The sequence below is a fragment of the Peromyscus eremicus genome, chromosome 3, assembly GCF_949786415.1.
Source record: "Peromyscus eremicus chromosome 3, PerEre_H2_v1, whole genome shotgun sequence".
Lineage (NCBI taxonomy): Eukaryota > Metazoa > Chordata > Mammalia > Rodentia > Cricetidae > Peromyscus > Peromyscus eremicus.
The window spans coordinates 98345108-98364499 of NC_081418.1; the positions used below are offsets into that span (position 1 = coordinate 98345108).

Sequence of the window (19392 nt, forward strand, 5' to 3'; positions counted from 1 at the left end):
TTAATTGGGGCTGGGTTACAGTTTCAGAAGACCATTATCATCAAAATAGGGAGCGTGGCAGCATGCAGGAGGACATGGTGCTGGGGAAGTAGCTGAGAGTTCTACATCTGGATCCGCAGGCAGCAGGAAGAGCAAGCCACTGGGCCTGGCTTGGGCTTTTGAAACCTCAAGCCCACCCCCAGTGACACACTTCCTCCAACAAGGCCACACCTTCTAATCTTTCCAAATAATACCACTCCCTGATGACCAGACATTCAAATCTATGAGCCTATGGGGACCGTTCTCTTTCAAACCACCACAGAACCTAATGACTGGTCAATCCCAGTGAATAAACATTTGCATCCTAGCACCTTAAATTTCTCTTATCTCTAACAGACCTGGTTAACATACTATTTATTTTGGGGGGGTATTTTAGAGGCAGTGCTGCGATATCTAAATTTCACTTGTGTGAGTTAATGTCTCCTAGGCAAATCTATTAGTTATAATACCAATGACATCACTTTGAGTTTCTTCTGCATCAATAATACTCCCTCCAAGAGTCATAAACTGTCTAACAACCCCCCAGTGCCAGGCATAGAACCTCTTTTTGAGCTGTTGGCTGGGGCAGTGAAAAAGACTCCCCCAACATAGGCTGTTGCAGCTGCCCTTGGTTTCCTCCCAGAAGTTGAATGTAAAACCCTATTGCTGAAGACACCACACATGCTAGACATAGGACTTAGACGAATTGAGCTGGAACCGACTCGGAAGCTCTTCCCGGAGGACCAGCTTTCTTAGTAGCAAAAGGTGTTATGCAACTTGCCAAAGGAGATAAGTAATCAATAATCCTGCCCAACTATAAAACCACAACAATGAGCAGGATGGCAAGATAGCCCCAAGGGTGCAATAATGGCACTTGTATCTTGGGAGCAACCAACAGCTGTCTAATTGGATTGAAGACCTACTCAAGAGGAAGGCATTCATGCTTGATACTACAAAGCCAGCCAACTACTTGTGGCTGCTGAGGTGTTGGACCTTGGAGGAGAACCTATTACAACCACTTTCCTAAACCAGTATAATTCCTCACTGAACGTGGTTCTCGCCCTCATCAAAGAGCTTCTTTTTGCAGCAGTTGGAGATCATTACAGAGGCTCACATCTGTCCAAAATTCGGAGATCAACAGACTGTGTGGTGCCCAACCCCAATTAATACACCTAAAACACAACCCTGAAGCTCAGGGAATGTCCAGAAAGAGGGGGACAAAAGATTGTAAGAGCTGGGAGACCAAGACCTTAGCTGTGAGATAGTGTCTGCTGTCTATGACAGGGAATCTATACCCATGAAAGCTCAAAAATGTGGTCAAATAAATATGACCTGAACAATGACAGTACCAGTTGACATGCCAATGTTAACGGAGGAACTCTCACAAGACCCTACTCCTAGATGAAGAGCTACAGGCCATCAGTGGCTGCTGAAAGAAGGAGAATTAATCTTCTTCAGGGACAAGACCCCTGATAGGTTGTGCAACCCCAAGTGGTTAGCTCTAAACGAGTACATACAGCAACACTAAATGGATTTAGCCAGCAGTGTGTGTGTGTGTATGTATGCACACGTATGTGTACTTGTGTATGTGTATGTAAAACAATAATCAAAGCAGAAGAGCGCATGAATTTGAGGGAGCAGCAGGGCACGTGGAAAGAGCTGGAGGTGGAAAAGCGAGGGGTGCAAATGATGTCAATACAGTATTCATGTATGAAACTCTCAAAAGTTAAACTAAAAATAAATATTATTTTTAAAGAAAAAAAAGGGGCTGGAGAGAGGCCTTAGTGGTTAAGAACACTGAATACTCTTCCAGAGGAGCTAGCCACCAACATGGCAGCTTACATCCATCTGTAACTTGGATCCTGGGGGGATCCGATGCTCTCATCTGGCCTCCAAGGGCACTCATGCATGTGGTGCACAGACATACATGCAGGCAAAACACCCATACATGTAAAATAATAATAATAATAATAATAACAATAATAATAATAATAATAGCAATAACAATAACAATAATTTTAAAAAGAGAAGAAATGTGCAAAGCCTCTGACTACCCATCAACTCAGAGAAGGTCAGAATAACTCAGGGGTTTTCCATTTCTTCCCAGCGGTGTTTGGCCAGCGCCTGGATGAGACTGTAGCCTACGAGCAGAAGTTTGGTCCTCACCCGGTGCCCATCCTGGTGGAGAAGTGTGCAGAGTTCATCCTGGAGCACGGTGTGAGTGAAGAGGGCATCTTCCGCCTGCCTGGGCAGGACAACTTAGTGAAGCAGCTGAGAGATGCATTCGATGCAGGGGAACGGCCTTCTTTTGACAGGTATGCTGTCTTTACCCTGCACTGCCCCGTCCACCTCTGCCCTGCCCAGCTGACTAGGGAGAGGACCTCGTGGAGCCAGGAACTCTTGCAGAGGCTTCAAAAGCCCTGGATCACAACAGGAGGAAGAGTTTGTTCTGTTCATCACTCCGAATTTTGGGACCTGGGCACAGTTAGCAGAGTGTGCAAACAATTTACAAGACACAGTATGTTCTGGGCAGATTCAGGTGATGATTAGGACATGAGGGAAGGGGAGATGCAGAGCATGGGGGGAAACTGAGGCTTAGCCTAGGAACACTCTCAGCACCCTCATGCAGATGAGAAACATCAAGAGCAGAGCTATCAACATAAACATGTGAGGCAGGATCACCACGTCTGTGCACAGGCACCGGTAGTCTTCTCCAGCATTCCAGGAGTGGCTAGAACTAGTAATTCTCGTAAGTCTTCAAATCCACAGTACTATGTGATTCTAAACTCAGCTCTGAGCTGTCTGACTGGAGTACACACCACCATGGCAGCCTGGCATTCACTCTTATCCTCATCAAAGGTTTCCAGCCCTATTTGGGGACTATCTGATGTGGTGAAAATTCCTACAGTCAGTTCCTCTCACTCTCCAGGCACCCAGAAAGGATGTCCTTCTCTACTATGCTCAGCTGGTCCAGTCCCACCACACACTGCATGTTTAGCGATACAGCCCCAATACACACTGCATGCTTAGCTGGTACAGCCCCATCACACACTGCATGTTTAGCTGGTACAGCCCCATCACACACTGCATGCTTAGCTGATACAGCCCCACCACACACTGCATGTTAGCTGGTACAGCCCCATCACACATTGCATGTTTAGCTGGTACAGCCCCACCACAGACTGCATGTTTAGCTGGTACAGCCCCACCACACACTGCATGTTTAGCTGATACAGCCCCACCACACACTGCACGCTCTGTTTACTGTGCAGTACCTGATTGCCTGCACGCACTTGTCTTGCTGGCTTAAGACCAAGCACTCTTACCTAGTTAGCAGCTCAGCAAACAAGATTTGGTACAATAGGCCTGAGCACTACCCAGTTTACAAATGTTGAAATCCCCTAGAGTTATTCAGAACAGAGGGAAATGACGAAGGCCTGAGTCACTCTTATGCAGGAGTCTCCTCACTCTTCCCCTGCAGCTCCATTCTGTCCACCAATGCAGCCGTTTTTCTTCTGAAACATCTCTGAGGCCCATCGGTTTCTCTCCATGCTCACTCTGCCATGGTCTTAGTTTGGCCTGCCATACGACTATCTCTTCCACCCTTAGTATGCCATAGGCTAATTTGCCTGTGTAGTTTAGTAAGCAGTAGTATAGTTATCATTGGAACTATAGCAAGTTACGGGCCCTTTTAACGGCACAATCGGTTAGAGTTCATAAGCAGGTGCCTATTCTTGTGTGCTCACTGTCGTATTCAATTTTCTTCTTCATGTTTAAATTATGTTTGAGTTGATCAAAAGATATAGGTGGGTTATTGCTTAAGGACAGAGGCTATAGTGGGATTCACTAAATTTGCCTTGGATGCCAGTTTGAATTCTGCCAGGTCGGTGGGGGAGTGGGGGTGGTACTGCAGTCTATGGTTCCCATGAAATTCGGGAGCTTGGAAGGAGGAGGACAGCTGCTCCCTCACACACATATACACAATCACACATATACATACACACAGTCACACACATGCAGAGAGGGGGGGGAGCTCTTGGGTCCATATGCCCCTTGAGTGGACAACCCTTATTTGGAGAAGAATGCAGGCTTCTTTTATTCTTGTCATTTAGCTAACTTCCAACATGTTTAGGGCCAAGGCTAAGAGTGTGTCCCAGCAACTACAGGTAACCATAGCTTAGCACCTTGCAGGCTTTTGCCACAGGAGTAAGCTACACCTCTCCTATGGTTACAGCTTTTCTGAACCCTGAACATAGTGTTTATCAATCAGTGAGTTATGGGAGCTGGAAGGTCAAGGAAACCCTTCCTGGCATCTCTCACATGGGGCCAATGGGCAGCCCCTAGATCTTCCCCAAGGCCACACACTTGGTTCTGACAGATGATCTGCTGTTTTTTCACCTGAATAAATGTCACATGGGTCCCTCGCTTGGTGAGATTCTAGCACAGGTGTACATGGTTCTCACCAAATGGAGAAAAGCAAATAAAATGCCTTCTTGTACAGCTAGGGCAGGTGGCTCAGTGGCTAAGGAGCTTCCCACACACAAAAAAATGAGGGTGGGAGTTCAGATCCCCAGTAATGAATGGCAGGGACATGGTGCCCTGTCTACAATCCCAGTCCTCCAGAGGCCAGTACAGGAGGCCCCCTGAGCTATCCAGATAGCTAGATTGCCCAAATCTTCGAGCTTTTGTGTTCAAGTGAAGGACCCTGCCTCGCTGCATAAGGTGGGGAGAAGTGAAGGAAGGCACCCATGTCAACATCTGTCCTCCACAGGAACATGCACTCACACGTATGTGTACCCACACACATGCAAACATGTATAAATACACACATCACACACGTACACATGCAAAAACACTTTTAAAAGATCTCCTTATCTGTTTTTACTGGGCTGGATGCCTCCTGGTCACGATGTGATGTCCTTCCCATCCCTGTGCCTCTCTGTGAGAACGGACAGGTGTGCTGCATGGCACATATGAGGACTCCAAGGCCACCTGGCAGGGCCACCTGAGATGGGTCAGAACTCAGAACTGACAAAGTCATTTAAGGTTGACCCTTCGGTTTGGAGGGACATGAACTCAAGAGAAATGATCCTGGAGACTTAGACCATAGGGTGACCCCCAAATCAGCACTAACACAGTGGGGTGACATTGTGCCCCCAATACACAGGAACCAGCACAAGTTCCATTGTGTTACTGCTAAAAATGGTGAGTAGAGATAACCGGATTTAGAGAAAGGGAGCCGTGTGGGTCTGGTGGAACTCAAGAAGTCCTTGAGAAAATGATGAGACCCGATAAACCAAAATGAGAAGTTGCCCAGGCTAACCTCAGGCATTGTCAGCCTCATCCTTCTCAAAATTAACTAGGCTTTCTGGAAGTTTCTAAGAATATAATATAATACCATGTAATCCTATTGTGTCTATGGCTATAACATCTTTCTATTTCTTCCCTTTTTTTTTTTTTGTTTTCTGAGACAGAGTTCCTCTGTACACCTCTGGCTGTCCTGGAACTCACTCTGTAGACCAGGCTGGCTTTGAACTCACAGAGATCCACCTGCCTCTGCCTCCCAAGTGCTGGGATTAAAGGCGTGCACCACCACTGCCCTCCCATTCTATTTCTAACTTTGGCATCCTTGTTTCTTGCCATCCTTGTTTCTTGTGATAAAATTGCCTTTTCTAAGCTGCAGTTTCTCCTTAAGGGTCTGTTTCTCCCTGTATCACTGATGCTATTTTCCTCACCGACATTTTTTCCTCTCCATTCATTCTGTGGGTGTGTCTTGTATGTTGGGGCCATGCCGTCGGTGGATAGGATGGAGAGGACAGCGGCTGGGGAAGGCTGTGGCTATCTGAAGTCCGGAGTGGAAGGAGAGGGGTTCTCCTTCAGAGGCAACAAGTTCACAGGCTTCAGAGGCAGGGGTGGGGGTAATGGATTAGGGATTGCTTGAGATGATGGTTGGGACGCGGGAGCTTCGTTGTGTATGTGGTAGAGGCCACAAACAGACACAGGGTGGACCATGACACAGGAGCACTTTGGAGAATTCTTCTGCAGATTGCCAGGCCCTGGTTCTCCTGCCACCTCTCATCACGTTTTCACCAAAAATGCTTTCTCTAGCCGCGTTTTTCTTTTTAGACCGTGACTCAGTAGGGTAGGATGTTTTTGAATATCCGTGTTAAGGGAACATCCCTGGCCCCAATTTCCTGCCTTGGAGTGCAGATGGTATCCTTTGCAGCTTGAGTTCTCCTTCAGAGGCAACAAGTTCACAGGCTTCAGAGGCAGGGGTGGGGATAACGGATTAGGGAGTGGGAACGGGGTGTGGTGTTGGGGGTGGCACAGAGGCCAAAGCAAGAAATTGGCAACTAAGAACAGAAACGCAAACAAAAGACACTCTCTCTCTCTCTCTCTCTCTCTCTCTCTCTCTCTCTCTCTCTCTCTCTCTGTCACACACACACACACACACACACACACACACACACACACACTCGGTATTCTTGTTAGCATTGCCTCAAAAGCCTCAATGACAGAGCACAACAGCATTTCCCACGTAGCTTAGGACTAGAGCAGCTCATACCACCGGGGCTTGTGAACATCACTCCAGGACGTTCATGCAGTGACTAATTCCCTAATGGCGCATTTCTCAGAACACACCCCTCATTGAGTGACTCACTGCTTTGTGGTAGATGCAGAGTTAGTTTCTCTTTTAGCAGAATAAACGCAACCACTGCAGTTCAGGGGCCAGCAGACTGCCCAGGCTGGGCCACAGATTACATTCGTAGGCTCTTCGGGGCTTTGTCACGTCTGTATTCTCTCACAGTAAGGAAGCAATGACAGTTCGAAAGTGAACAAGTGGGGCTGTGTTCCTCTAACCTATTTTATTGATACTCCAAGTGCATATGATTTTCACATGTCAGGAGATAGACGGCTTTTGGCTTTTTTTTTTCTCCAAACACTTAAAAAAGAAATAGTCATTTTCAGCCAGCAGGCTACAAAAATGAAGGTTCCAGGCCAGATCATCTCCTGAGTTGAGGCAACATTTGCTATAAACATCAGAAGCTAAATGTCACAGACCCTCAGTGGGGGAGGGGATGCTGTTCCCACTCCAGGCTGACACACCTGTGGTTTTCAGATCTCCCCCACCTCACGATTTCATCTGAAGAGTCACCTCTGTCTCTCAAGCTGTCCCTTTCTAGACTTGTGACCTACTGAGTCCTGGGCTTCTCACATCCCAGCACCCACCACCTTGTTTAGTAACGTTTGTGTGTTCCAAGCATTGGTGGAACTAGGTATTCCCTCAGACTTGCTACTGACATCAGGAAAAGAATGGAAAAAAGAAACCAGGATGAAAGCAAGCTTCCTCATTGGTTATGATCAAATGAACTGTTGTTGAGATACATGACTGGACCTCAGAACTTCTTTGAACATTCTGGAAATAGATGAGAACAATGGACCAAGGATATAAACGAGTTCACATAAAAAAATGAGAGACTAATTAGACATTGCTACTGTGAGGTACTAAGTGGTCTGAAGAAATAAGAAAGCAGAAAAAAGTTCAAAATAGTTAAAGAGCATTTCACGAAAACGCGAACTTTACTGTTACCTTTGAGGCAGTGGCTGGAGTTGTTCTGGAAGCCAGTGTCTGGGTCCTTTGTAACACATCCCTCTGTAGTCCATGCTTTGACCCGGTGGCCCGTCAGGGTCAGTGAGAGACCCTGGGTTCCGCTCCCTAAGCACAGCTTGTTTTCTTTCAGGGACACAGATGTGCACACGGTTGCCTCTCTATTGAAGCTCTACCTCCGAGACCTCCCGGAGCCTGTGGTTCCCTGGAGCCAGTATGAAGGGTTCCTGCTCTGTGGGCAGCTCATGAACGCGGATGAGGCAAAGGTTGGTGTCTCTAGCTGACCGTCCTACTTAGAAGAAAGCATTTCATTTTCCGAACAGGGTTCCGGCAGGTGAGAGTGAGCATGGGGACCATACCCCTTGGTAGGAGACTGGAACTTCAACGGCAGTGCCAGGCCAATGATGCCAGTCCCGCTGGCAAAACAGTGCCAAAGACCTGGATTTGACCTTCATTCTGTCATTTCACAAATTGTGCACGGTATTAGTTACTACCTCATCGTTGTGGTAAAATACCAGACAAACGCAGCGTGTGGAAGGAAGGCTTTATGTGGGCTCAGTTCCAAGACACAGTGTACGGTGGTGGAGAGGGCGTGGCAGCAGAGGCAGAGGCAGAGGCAGCTGCGCACACTGCAGCCACAGTCAGGAAGCAGACAGATGAGCGCCCATGCTCAGCTTGCCTTCCTCCTTTTACCAAAACTCCAGACTGTGGGATGCTGTTGCTCTCAGATCTCCCTGGGTGGACTGCTCATGGGAGGGAGCCATGGTTATGAAGACCCCGGCTCAGCGGAGGATGTCACATTTCAAAGCTGGGGTAGGAAGAGAACTGTGCCGATGCAGCCAACATGCAGCTGTTGCCAAGAAAAAAAATCGAGGCTGCACGGTCTACCTGATTGTGGGTGTTGTAGGGGAGAGAGGAGATATGAAAACCCTTGACGTACAGGGCATTTCAGAACTTCTTTGTGAACGATATGGAGTAAAACTGGAAAAACTCCCAAGGAGAGTCATGTTAGATGCCACCCCGCACGTCCTCAGAGGGTGATCACAGGCTCTGCAGACAGCTGGGCTGGCAAGGGCAGCGAGCCCTGTCCTTCCTCTCCCCGGGGCACGTGATTTATGAATGGCCACATCTGACTTCTATAGCTGTCATAGAACTCGAGCTGCCCATCCCAACGCATGCCTTCCGGTGTGGCCAGTCTGGCCTATGTCCCAGAATTTCTCAGCAAGACCACGGGGCTTTGAAGCCGCCACAGAAGAACCCTTTCTCATCATTTTTAAGGTCATTCTGAAATATTAGATGGTGGTTTGATTGTTTATTGGACCATTACACCTCATTCATTCAGCAAACCATCATCGGTGTGAGTTATCAGGTAGTCCGTTCAAGGTCAGGAGCGGGTGGGCAACACTATTTCAAACAGACGTTTTAAATACATTTTAGAAAAAAAATATGGCAGCTGGGAATGGAGCTCAGTTGGTAGACTGCTTTCTAGTCTGTATAGAGAGCCCTGGCACAGACTGGGTATGGCGGCACACACTTTTAATCTCTGCACTCCTGGAGGCAGGAGGATCCGAAGTTCAAGGTCACCATTGGCGACATAGGGAATTCGAGAGCAGTCTGGGCTTCAATTCACATTTTATGAATTCTCAGAATTTTAATTTCAAAATATTTTAACTCGGAGACCTGTGGGAACAGGAGAAACAACCAAAGTGTTTGTCCTCCATAGATGTACCAGTCATGTCCCTATGTTCGCTGCCGACAAACAGGCAGTGGGCTTGCTTACTCCTGTCAAAACTCTCTTCCCAGGCTCAGCAGGAACTGGTGAAGCAGCTGTCCATCCTTCCTCGGGACAACTACAGCCTCCTGAGCTACATCTGCAGGTGAGTCTCCTGGTGTGGAGCCACAGTTCCCAGCCATCAGAAAGAAGCCCTGCTTAGAAGAGGAGGCAGTTTCTCTAAGATCACAGATTCTGGTCCAGAACCACAGAAGGTCAGCTCCTTTCACGGAGCACCAAGAGGGTGTTCTGTTCGCATGAGAATGTCAGGGGTCCCTAAGAACTTGCACACAGAATGAACATATTCCTTCCTTCCGACCTGTCCCAGGACCTGCAAGAGAACCTGGAATCCCTGTTGTCCCCAAAACTAACACCCTGGAAAAATTCATTCTAGGCCACCACTTATATTTTCTTGCAGCCCTTTCTGAGGACCTGCTGTGTGAGGTCCTTGTGGCAACACCTTGCAGGTGGACCAGCTCAGATCTGCTGTGCTGGGAGTCTTCACCCCATACTACCTCCATGTTGTCTTTTATTTTTCAAAAATACTGTGATGTAAAAAAAAAATACTGTGATGTAATTTCCAAATTATAAAGATGATTTGAACTTAATCTGGAAACCACAAAGATACAAGAACTGTACATAAGAACCAAAACTAGATGTAACCCTCCCCATCCAGTGATGTCTCCTCCTGAGTGTTTTCTCTCTGATGAGTCTTTTCTTACATGAGTGTAACTACAGGGGGATGCTTTTATAACCAACTGAAAAGCATGTCCTTTATCATAAAATAAATTATCCCATAATATGTCATTTTTCATCATGTGAACACATAATTTTTTTCTCAAATTTGGAGTTTTATGGTATTTCAGGCTACCCACTTTTAAATGTTTTTTGTTTGTTTGTTTGCTTGTTTTTAAGATATCCAGAATTGCTTTACTGATCTGTTCAGTCATTTTTGTTTTTCCAACAAATCTGAGGGTTTCAGGCTTCTAATGGTTGGAAGTCTAGTGGGACTTCCTTGTTAGATGCTGAGCATCTGCTAAGAGTGAGAATGCTCCATTCTCCAATCAGAGGATGAGAGAGAGGAGGCACCATGGATTCTCCTGCCATCTCTAAGTCCTCCTCACTGATACGTTTTTTCCTCTCTGGAGACATGGATGGGGTGGGTACTGAGAAGTAAATGGTAAAGGCAAAACACTGAAGCTGTTGGACACCGTTCTGAGTCCTTCTAGTCACCTCTTATTCCCAAACAACCCTGCTATGAGACTCCCTCCAGTCTGCCCCTCCCCCGACAACTGAACAGTCCATGGCTCCTCATCCCTCCTTGGCCTGTAAACTTCCAGATTCAAGTTAAACTCTTGCAGGCAGAGCCAGTTCACTCCATTCCTGAAACAGGGGAAAGAGCTAGAATTCAACAAGTGTACTGTTGGGTCCGGGGAGTACTCTCTCTCCTGGCCACTTCCTATCGTCTATGGTGGGGTTTCCTGGCTGTCCCCAGATTTCTGCATGAAATCCAGCTGAACTGTGCCGTCAACAAGATGAGTGTGGACAACCTGGCCACTGTGATTGGAGTGAACCTCATCAGGTCGAAGGTTGAAGACCCAGCTGTGATCATGAAAGGTACATGAGTTGATCCTGCAATAGAGGAGCCCAGGATGTGACAGCGAGAACACTGCCCCTAGTGTCTGTGTCCTGCTTTGCAGCTTACCGAGCTTGTCCACTTGCGGTTTCTTCTGACTGGTTGGTATTAACAGCCTCCTGAGCAGTGCAGGAATTATGTCCCCTGCCCAATGGTCACAGAACACAGTAGTCTGACCTCAAACCAATTAACTAGTGTTTCCAAGTCTTTTGTATGACTTTAAAATACCCATAGCCAAGAAGACAAGCAGGGTTTTGTTTTACAAGTAGATTCACAAAGAGGCTGCTGTAGAGCTAAGCTGAAAAGCTTTGTGAGGTTGTGTCTTGGCTTGATAAGCAAAAGTCCTGGCCCAAAGGACTCATGTTTGCCATGCATGTGACAAGGAAGTGTTCCTGACACCCGTTTGCTTGGGGTGCAATGAGAAGACAGACATCACATGGAAGACCACAGCGGGAGAGAAAGATGTCTGTTTTCTTGACTGTTACTATTACCTACTGCCTGATAAAAGCTGATTCAGGGCAGTATAGGTGGGAAATGTCCTCAACAGCTCCTATTCACACACACCCCATATATCTTTATTTTAGTACATCCTCTCACCAGAAATATTCAACTCCAAATAATTAAGAAGGGCCCCATGAAGTGCAAATGAGCCTGTAGTTTTGGGGCCAACATGGAAACATCCTCTTGGAGGGTGGGCAACCCTTGAGTGCTTCCAGGCTCCTGTTCCATGAACCAGCACTACAAATCTCTTGTTTCCTTCAGGGACTCCTCAGATCCAAAGAGTGATGACCATGATGATCAGAGACCACGAGGTCCTCTTTCCCAAGTCTAAGGATGCACCACTGTCACCCCCTGCCCAGAAGAACAACGCCAAGAAGGCTCCAGTGCCCCGGAGCTCTGTGGGATGGGATGCCACAGAAGACCCACCACTCTCCAGGACAGACAGCTTCAATAACACAGTAAGATGCCTGCTGCCCACCCCCTCCCCCTGACTCTTCCTTTAGTCCGGTAATTTTAAGGCAGCAGTTTAAGGAGTGGTGGGTGGTGCTGGGGCCGTGGGTAGAGCTGGCATAGACCCATCAGAACACACTGGGAAAACCTGGAGCTAGTGACATGTGTGAGAATTGCCTGCAGACGGGTCTTGGGACCTTTCCTGACATCTTCTCCAAGACAAAATCCCAGGGAGGTTCAACAGAAACAAGTAAATATGTGAGAGCTGCTGAAGACTCTGAGGGGAGGTCCAGGGGGGCCGGGTGTCCCATGATTCTGAACGTGACTCTTTCCTCAGAGCAGGGGATGTGTTCGTGTAGTCCTCCTCAGGCCCTGATAAGCTGCTCTGCAGCGTCAGCCCCTCGCTTGGACAGAAGGCTCAGAACTCACGTTCTCAGTGTTGCTGGACTCTGGAGTCTCCAAGATATAGACTATTAGAGGGTGAAAGCTGACAAAGGTCAAATATTTTCATGTATTTATAGGAACAGATGGTTTTAAAAGGATATGGAGACTTTTTATAGCAGCTTGTTTTTTTTTTTTTTTTTTAATGTGGCCAAGTTAAAGAAAAATTAAATTTCTAGTTGACCGAGAAAGCTACCTATGGTGCTGTTAAAGATGAGAGACAAAACACACACACACAATAAATGGTTGTGGTTGGAGTTCTTTGTTTGTTCGGTTTGGTTTGGATTGGGTTTTTTGTCAGCTCCGGAGTCCACACAACACTGGGAGCAGTTCATCACGCACGCTTCTTTTGGTTGAAGATCTGAGGCAGGAGATTGATCCAGGCAGTAACACTAGCATGCTCTAGAGCAGGATGTCATTCATGTCTGAGGTCTTAGTCCTGCAAGACCACATGCTCCACCGAAGCAGGGGATTGGCTAGAAGGTACCTCAGCCCCTGACTTTCCCATCTTATGTGGGACTCACTTTTTTCTCTTTTTCTTTTCAATTTGATTTTATATACAACCATATGGTTAAAAAAAAAAACAACATAATAAGTTACCAGCTGAGAAGTCCTGCTCCATGCCTGTGTCAATTCTTACATTGTTGCTGTGAGAAAATCCCTGACAGAAGCTTCTTAGGAAAGTAGAGGTTCATTCCGGCTTGTAGACGGGGGTGACAGTCCACAAAAGCAGAGCAGCCTTGGCAGCGAGGGCTTGGGGCAGCTGGTCACACTGTATCCACAGTCAGGGAGCAGGGAGATGAACTCGGGTGCCCATTTCCCATTCTTCATTTCCTTCAGTCCAGGGCACAAGCCCCTGTGATGGTTCTGCCCACAGTCAAAGTGGGTCCTCCCACTTCCGCTAATTCACTCACTGGCATGCTCAGAGGATCGTCTCTGTAGTGATTCTAGGTTCTGGCAAGTTGACAGTGTTGACCACCACGCTTCCCTTCTCACACCCTCCCTTTCCTGCTGGATTAGCCTTTCCTCACCCTTCAGCTGTTCCTTTATGCAAATATAAGACGATGTAAATAGAAACGATTTTCTTATCTCTCCTTTTACACAAAAACTTTATTTTCCTCCATTTCGTTTCTCACATTTTAAAACTTACCAGTATTATCCCAGAGACTATAGTGCATATCAGGGCATAAATAACTACCCACATGACCTCATTTTTGGCAATTACATGTATGGTGTTCCATTCATTGACTACTTGTGACCCCCTCTCCGGACCTGGGATGAACTGGTCAGTTTTGCACCACAAACGTGGCTGCCATGGATCATTCTGCCCACACCTCAATTTGTATTTAGGCAGAGACAATTCTGGGATGAAATTCTCAAAAATGGGACTAGTGGGTGAGAAGATAAATAGATTTAAATATGTGATTTTCATAAATGTTATTGGCATCTGTGCCATTTTATCCTTTGACAGAAATGCATGAACAGGCCTATGGTTCACGGAGCATGCTGTCAGGATTAGGGGTGTCCCCACCCCGTGAAGGAACTGATAATTTAGTAACTTTAACTTGAGCCTCTCCCATTGGTTATGAAAAGAGGCTGACTATCTTTTTAAAAGTGTCCGAGTCAGTTCATTTTTCTTCTGTGAACTATTTGGTTTTTTGTTCGTTAAATATTTGTTTATTTTATATGTATGTATGTGAGCCTGCTTGAGTATATGTGCACTACATGTATGCAGTAGCCTGCAGAGACCAGAAGGGGGCATCAGATTCCTGGGAATTGGAGTTATAGGTGGCTGTGAGCTACTCTCTGGGTGCTAGAAACTGAGCCTCGGTCCTCTGTAAGAGGAAGTGCTCCTAACCACTGAGGTATCCCTCCAGCACAAACTATCCATTCTTGAAATTCTTTGCCCATTTCTTCTTGGTCACTGATGTTGGTTATGCCGGCGGCGCTGCCCCTTGTTGGTTATGCCGGTGGCGCTGCCCCTCGTGGCTGGTCACCGCCCGCGGCGGCCATGCCGGCGGAGGAGTGTGCTAATTAAAAGAATCATAGCCATGGTTACCTTTTTAGAGCTTTATTGGGGGGGGGGGGAGACAGAAAGACAGAGAGAGAGAGAGAGAGAGAGAGAGAGAGAGAGAGAGAGAGAGAGAGAGAGATGGGGGAGAGGGAGAGAGGGGGACCGACGGGGGGAAGGAGCGGAAAGGAGAGGGAACAGAGAGAGAGAGAGAGAGAGAGAGAGAGAGAGAGAGAGAGAGAGAGAGAGCCCACAAAGGGCTCAACCGCTTTTTTAGGCTGGGAAGCCGGCGAAGGTTGATGACGTAATTAAAGGACGTAAATAAGGACCAAATCCTAACAACTGATGTTTTCATTTTCAGTGTATGTAAGCTCAGTACCACAGGGAGTCGCCAACAGGAGCCCTTCACTGTCTGGGACATGCTTCATAAAGCTGTTCCCAGAGTGCTGTTTGGCCTTTCACCTAGTGGATGGCAGCATGCTTGCTTTGCTGTTCTTCATTCTGGAGGTCAAGGAAATGGACTCAGTGGAGCTTATTGAACTTTATGTATGCATCTTGGGCTTTGAGTCACAAAACCTCCTAAGGTCATGAAAGGATCCTCGCTTAGGATTTCACACTAATCGAGCAAGTGATTTTAGTTCACGCTTCCTCTCTAGAGTTTGATCAAGTCCCCTAATTGTCATACCCTCTTGGTAAATTATCAATGAGGTGATCCACTAAGGGTATCACAGGTGTGTGACTAGGAAAAGCTTCCTCCCAGGTCTCTAACCTGTATCTTGAGGGCATAAAGGGAAAAAAAACCTTATATAATATCTATGACTATTTTTTCCAGGCAGGTAGTCCTGATGCCACCAGCCCCACTGGACCACAGCCAGGTGAGCAGCATCAGGAGGACAATGAGAAAGCCCCCAGGGAAAACCCAGGAGACTGGAAGGTGCAATCCCGCAAAAGGACTCAAACGCTCCCCAACCGCAAGTGTTTCCTGACGTCAGCATTCCAAGGCACCACTAGCAGCAAACTGGAAATCTTTAAAAATGAGTTCTGGTCTCCATCTACAGAGGCGAAGACAGGGGAAGGGCACAGGAGAACTATGTCTCAAGACCTGCGCCACCTTTCCAATGACCAGCGGACTTCTACCTACGATAATGTCCCTGCCCCACTAGGGTCCCCAGGGAACCCAGGAGGTACACTCTCTCCTCCTGCCTGTGACTCCAAGAGAGATGCTCTTGTCAGCACAGACTCTGAAATGGGGTCTGGAAGCAAGAACTCTGGAGAGGACGACCTCGACTCTTTGCAGAGGATGGTCCAGCACCTGCAAAAGGAAATCGAAACCCAGAAGCACATGTATGAGGAACAGATTAAAAAGTAAGTCCTGTGCAGAGGGCCACTGAGTGCACTTGGCTTCTGTGTTTAGAAGGAAGTATATATTGTTTCCAACATTCCTTCTAAAATGTCACAACATAATGTATTTCAGGGGACAGAGCACTCGGTAGCAACCAAACTTAATAAAGGAAAGGACAAACGAAGAGAGATTAGATGGGAAAATCCTACCCTGCTGAATAGATCTGTGGAAACTTGGAAAATGAAACCTGAGTGTTCAGGGTGAATCTGCTTATCTGAGTTGAAACTTTCTTGATGCTTTACATTAATGTATGTTTTCAGGGCTGACCCTCTGGTGTGGGGTCTCTTCCCTAGGGAACACCATTTCTCTGCTCTCACCATTTTTGGTTGCCTGTTGTTCTTCGTGCAGGGCTGAAGCCTGTGGGCTTTCCTCCATTCACTTTGGCTTGCCTATGTTTGGGCAGTCATGTTGGTGAGGCTTTCTGGATTGAGTTTCTGAGTGGTTGGAGACACAACCTCTCAGCAAATTCCCTGATCCTCTGGCTCTTCCAATCTGTCCACCCCCCGCCCCTTCCCCAGTGTTTGCTGACCCTTAGGTGTGGCAGTGTTTTGTAGATGTATCCATTGGGAGCAGAATCCACAACTCTGCATTTTGATTGGTTGTGGTTTTCTGTAGTGGTCTTTGTGTGTCCAAAGAGAGAAGTTTCCTTGATGAGTGGTGAAGACTACACTTGCCTGTAGGTATAAGGACAAATTAGATTATCGTTAGGGGTTATGCTGGTTTAGTAGGTTCTCCTCCAGGATCCACAACATCACTGGTCCTGAGTAGTTAACTATGTTTCTGTACCTGGCATAGTTTCCTTCTTGTTGAACAGGTCTTAAGGCTTGTTAGCTGCTGGCTACTGCCAAAGTATGTGTATCACTACTACACCCTTAGGGCTGTCATGCCACGCTGGTCATGTGTGTATCACTCCTACACCCTTAGGGTTTTTAAGCCACGCTGGTCATGTGTGTGCTACTACTACACATTTAGGGTTGTCATGCCATGCTGGTCATGTGTGTGCCACTACTACACCCTGGGCTGTCATGCCATGCTGGTCATTGTGATTCTCTCCTCATTCTTCTCCCTTGGCAAATTCTTTTTCAAAGAGATAACTTTAGTCCAACTTGACCCACAAGAACACTTGTCATAATGAGAATAACGGGCTTTCACATTTACAAATACTTCTTCTACTAAGATTTAGGTACCAGAAAGAAAGACTATCGTGAGTCTCCATCCATTGTTCCATACAGAGGAATGGCCCTCAAGCAAAACATATGTCCTCTGTCTGATAACCTGAAATCAACCATTTGTAGAATCATAAGACTTCTGTGATACTTTTTCAGGGAGCAAATCAGTTCTAGAAAAGGCTCTCATTGTGTCCTAGCCCAAATGCCACTGAAGAGCAGAAGGACAACAACCATAGAGATGTCTGCTCCTTCCAAGTACAGCAGTCTCTGAGACACCTCGGCTCAGATGGCAACTTATGTCTGCAGATGAGCACAGGCAGACTGCTTGGGGAAGACGACACCAGGGTGTTAAGTGAGACCCTGAAGTGCCTTGGGAAGTCAGGTTTTCTGTGAAGTCCTCTCCTGGAAGGCAGGACATACGTACATACAATGGCTGGATTGGCATTTCACCAATTGGTATCTTGTGTCTCAGAAAGACAAATGAGCAAGAGGTTGTGAACGTGGGTGAAGGGCTGTGAGGGAAGGGTTTAGAATTAATACTCAGGCGTTCCTTTGGTTTTCTCCCTTGCAGCCTGGAGAAGGAAAATTACGATGTCTGGGCTAAGGTGGTAAGGCTCAATGAAGAGCTGGAGGGGGAGAGGAAGAAGTTCGCAGCCCTGGAAATCAGCCTTCGAAATGTGGAGCGCTCCAGGGAGGACGTTGAGAGGAGGAACAAGGTCTTGGAAGAAGAAGTCAAGGAGTTTGTGAAGTCAATGAAGAAGCCCGAGACAAAGACCGAGGCTTGAGGCTCTTAGGTGTGTGGTGGGGACAGTCAACTCTACCCCATTTCTCCATGTTCCTGATGACTGGAAAACAGAATCACCTCCTAAGATGGACAGGCTACCTGAGGGGAAGTGCTACAGTCCTCAGCAAAACAAAACAAAACAAAACAAAACAAAACAAAACAAAACAAAACAAAAACCCAGAATGTGGGGGCGAGCAACAGTATACCAGGACACTTGTGGCCGTGTACTGTACTCAAGGGTCTGTTGTTCCACTGTGGAAAGAGTGAACTGGAATCTTCCAAATGTCCAAAGGAGATGTTTAAGGACCCCAGGCCAGAGCTAGGCCGAGGCCTCAGGTCTTTGTTTTCTGTGCGGCTAACTTGCCTGGTCAGGTGACTCTGGTCAGCTCTGAGACATGCGCAGAACATGATACTTAGCTCTCAAGTACTCACCCAATGAGGACTCTTTGGGGAGGCTGGACTGTTGGAACCAGAATCAAAACAATGAGGTGTATTTATGAAAACAAAATTGGCAAGAAAATTATGTTCAAATAAAAAAAAAAAAGAAAACAAAAATTGAGCAAGGATATTGACCATCTGTCAGACATTTTTTTAAGAATTAGTAGAGAGTGGCTGGAGAGTGAGCTCAGTGGCTAAGAGCACTGGCTGCTCTTCCAGAGGACCCAGCATCCACACAGTGGCTCATAACCATCTGTAATTCCAGTTCCAGGGCATCTGACACTCTCTTCTGGCCCCTGAGGGCACCAGGCATGCACATGGTGCATATACATACATGCGAGCAGAACACTCATCCACATAAAATAAATAAATACATAAATAAATAAATAAATAAGTATCATAATAACAACAACAACAAAGAAAAAAGAATTAGGAGAAGGCACCTCTTGACTAAAGCAGGTGAGTGTCTCTCACAGCACATGGCTGTGTGAGCAGAGCTTAGGCTGGGTTACCCTCCAGTGGCCCAAACCTAAAAGCAAAGGTTTTCAACTATGAGGTGACCTCAGGAGTGTGGATTTGTATAGCTAATAGTCAAGATTATTTATTTATTATTTTTTTACTTCACCAAAATGAAAATGAGTTTACTCTTGAGAGGGGCATCTGGCACTATTCTTTGCTTTCTTAACTGTGGTTAATGTCATCTGCCTTTGGCCATGGTTTATTGTTCAGAGTGTAAATGTACAGATAGATGGGTCCTGCTCTCCCACCCCCAGTGCCCTAAAGATGGTACTGATGGAGAGAGCACACGGAGAGCACAGAGCATCATCTCTGAGACATGCTTGCAGAAGACAGGGAAGAGGGCGGCAGAGCATTACTAAGAGCAGTCAGGGGTTTTGAGGGGCCTCAGTGGGTGACAGCACTGCTTACAGACCCAACCAGACTTGAGAGAGATTCCCAGGACCTATATGCTGGAAGGAGAGACCCAATTCCCCAAAATCGTGCTCTGACCTACACACACACACACACACACACACACACACACACACACACACACACGGCAGTAAGAGAGGCAGTATGACATTTGGCTTCCTAGGAACTATCCATTTGTAAGTTGTAGACCGGCATGGTGCTGTGCACAGGACACCTGATTTGAATCAATGAG

The 19392-nt window shown here is 46.8% G+C and overlaps 1 protein-coding gene across 2 annotated transcripts in view; it reads left to right on the top strand.

The window, feature by feature from the left end:
* Nucleotides 1-17828, top strand: part of Arhgap25 (Rho GTPase activating protein 25) — a 42364-nt gene extending 24536 nt beyond the window's left edge. For both annotated transcript variants that reach the window (XM_059258120.1, XM_059258119.1), the window contains 7 exons: nt 2126-2333; nt 7761-7893; nt 9431-9504; nt 10894-11015; nt 11797-11993; nt 15270-15802; nt 17580-17828. In XM_059258120.1, coding sequence (XP_059114103.1) covers nt 2126-2333; nt 7761-7893; nt 9431-9504; nt 10894-11015; nt 11797-11993; nt 15270-15802; nt 17580-17793 — 1481 coding nt within the window. In that variant the 3' untranslated portion in view covers nt 17794-17828. The remainder of the gene's footprint in view (nt 1-2125; nt 2334-7760; nt 7894-9430; nt 9505-10893; nt 11016-11796; nt 11994-15269; nt 15803-17579) is intronic.
* The last annotated feature ends 1564 nt before the right edge of the window (nt 17829-19392 follow it).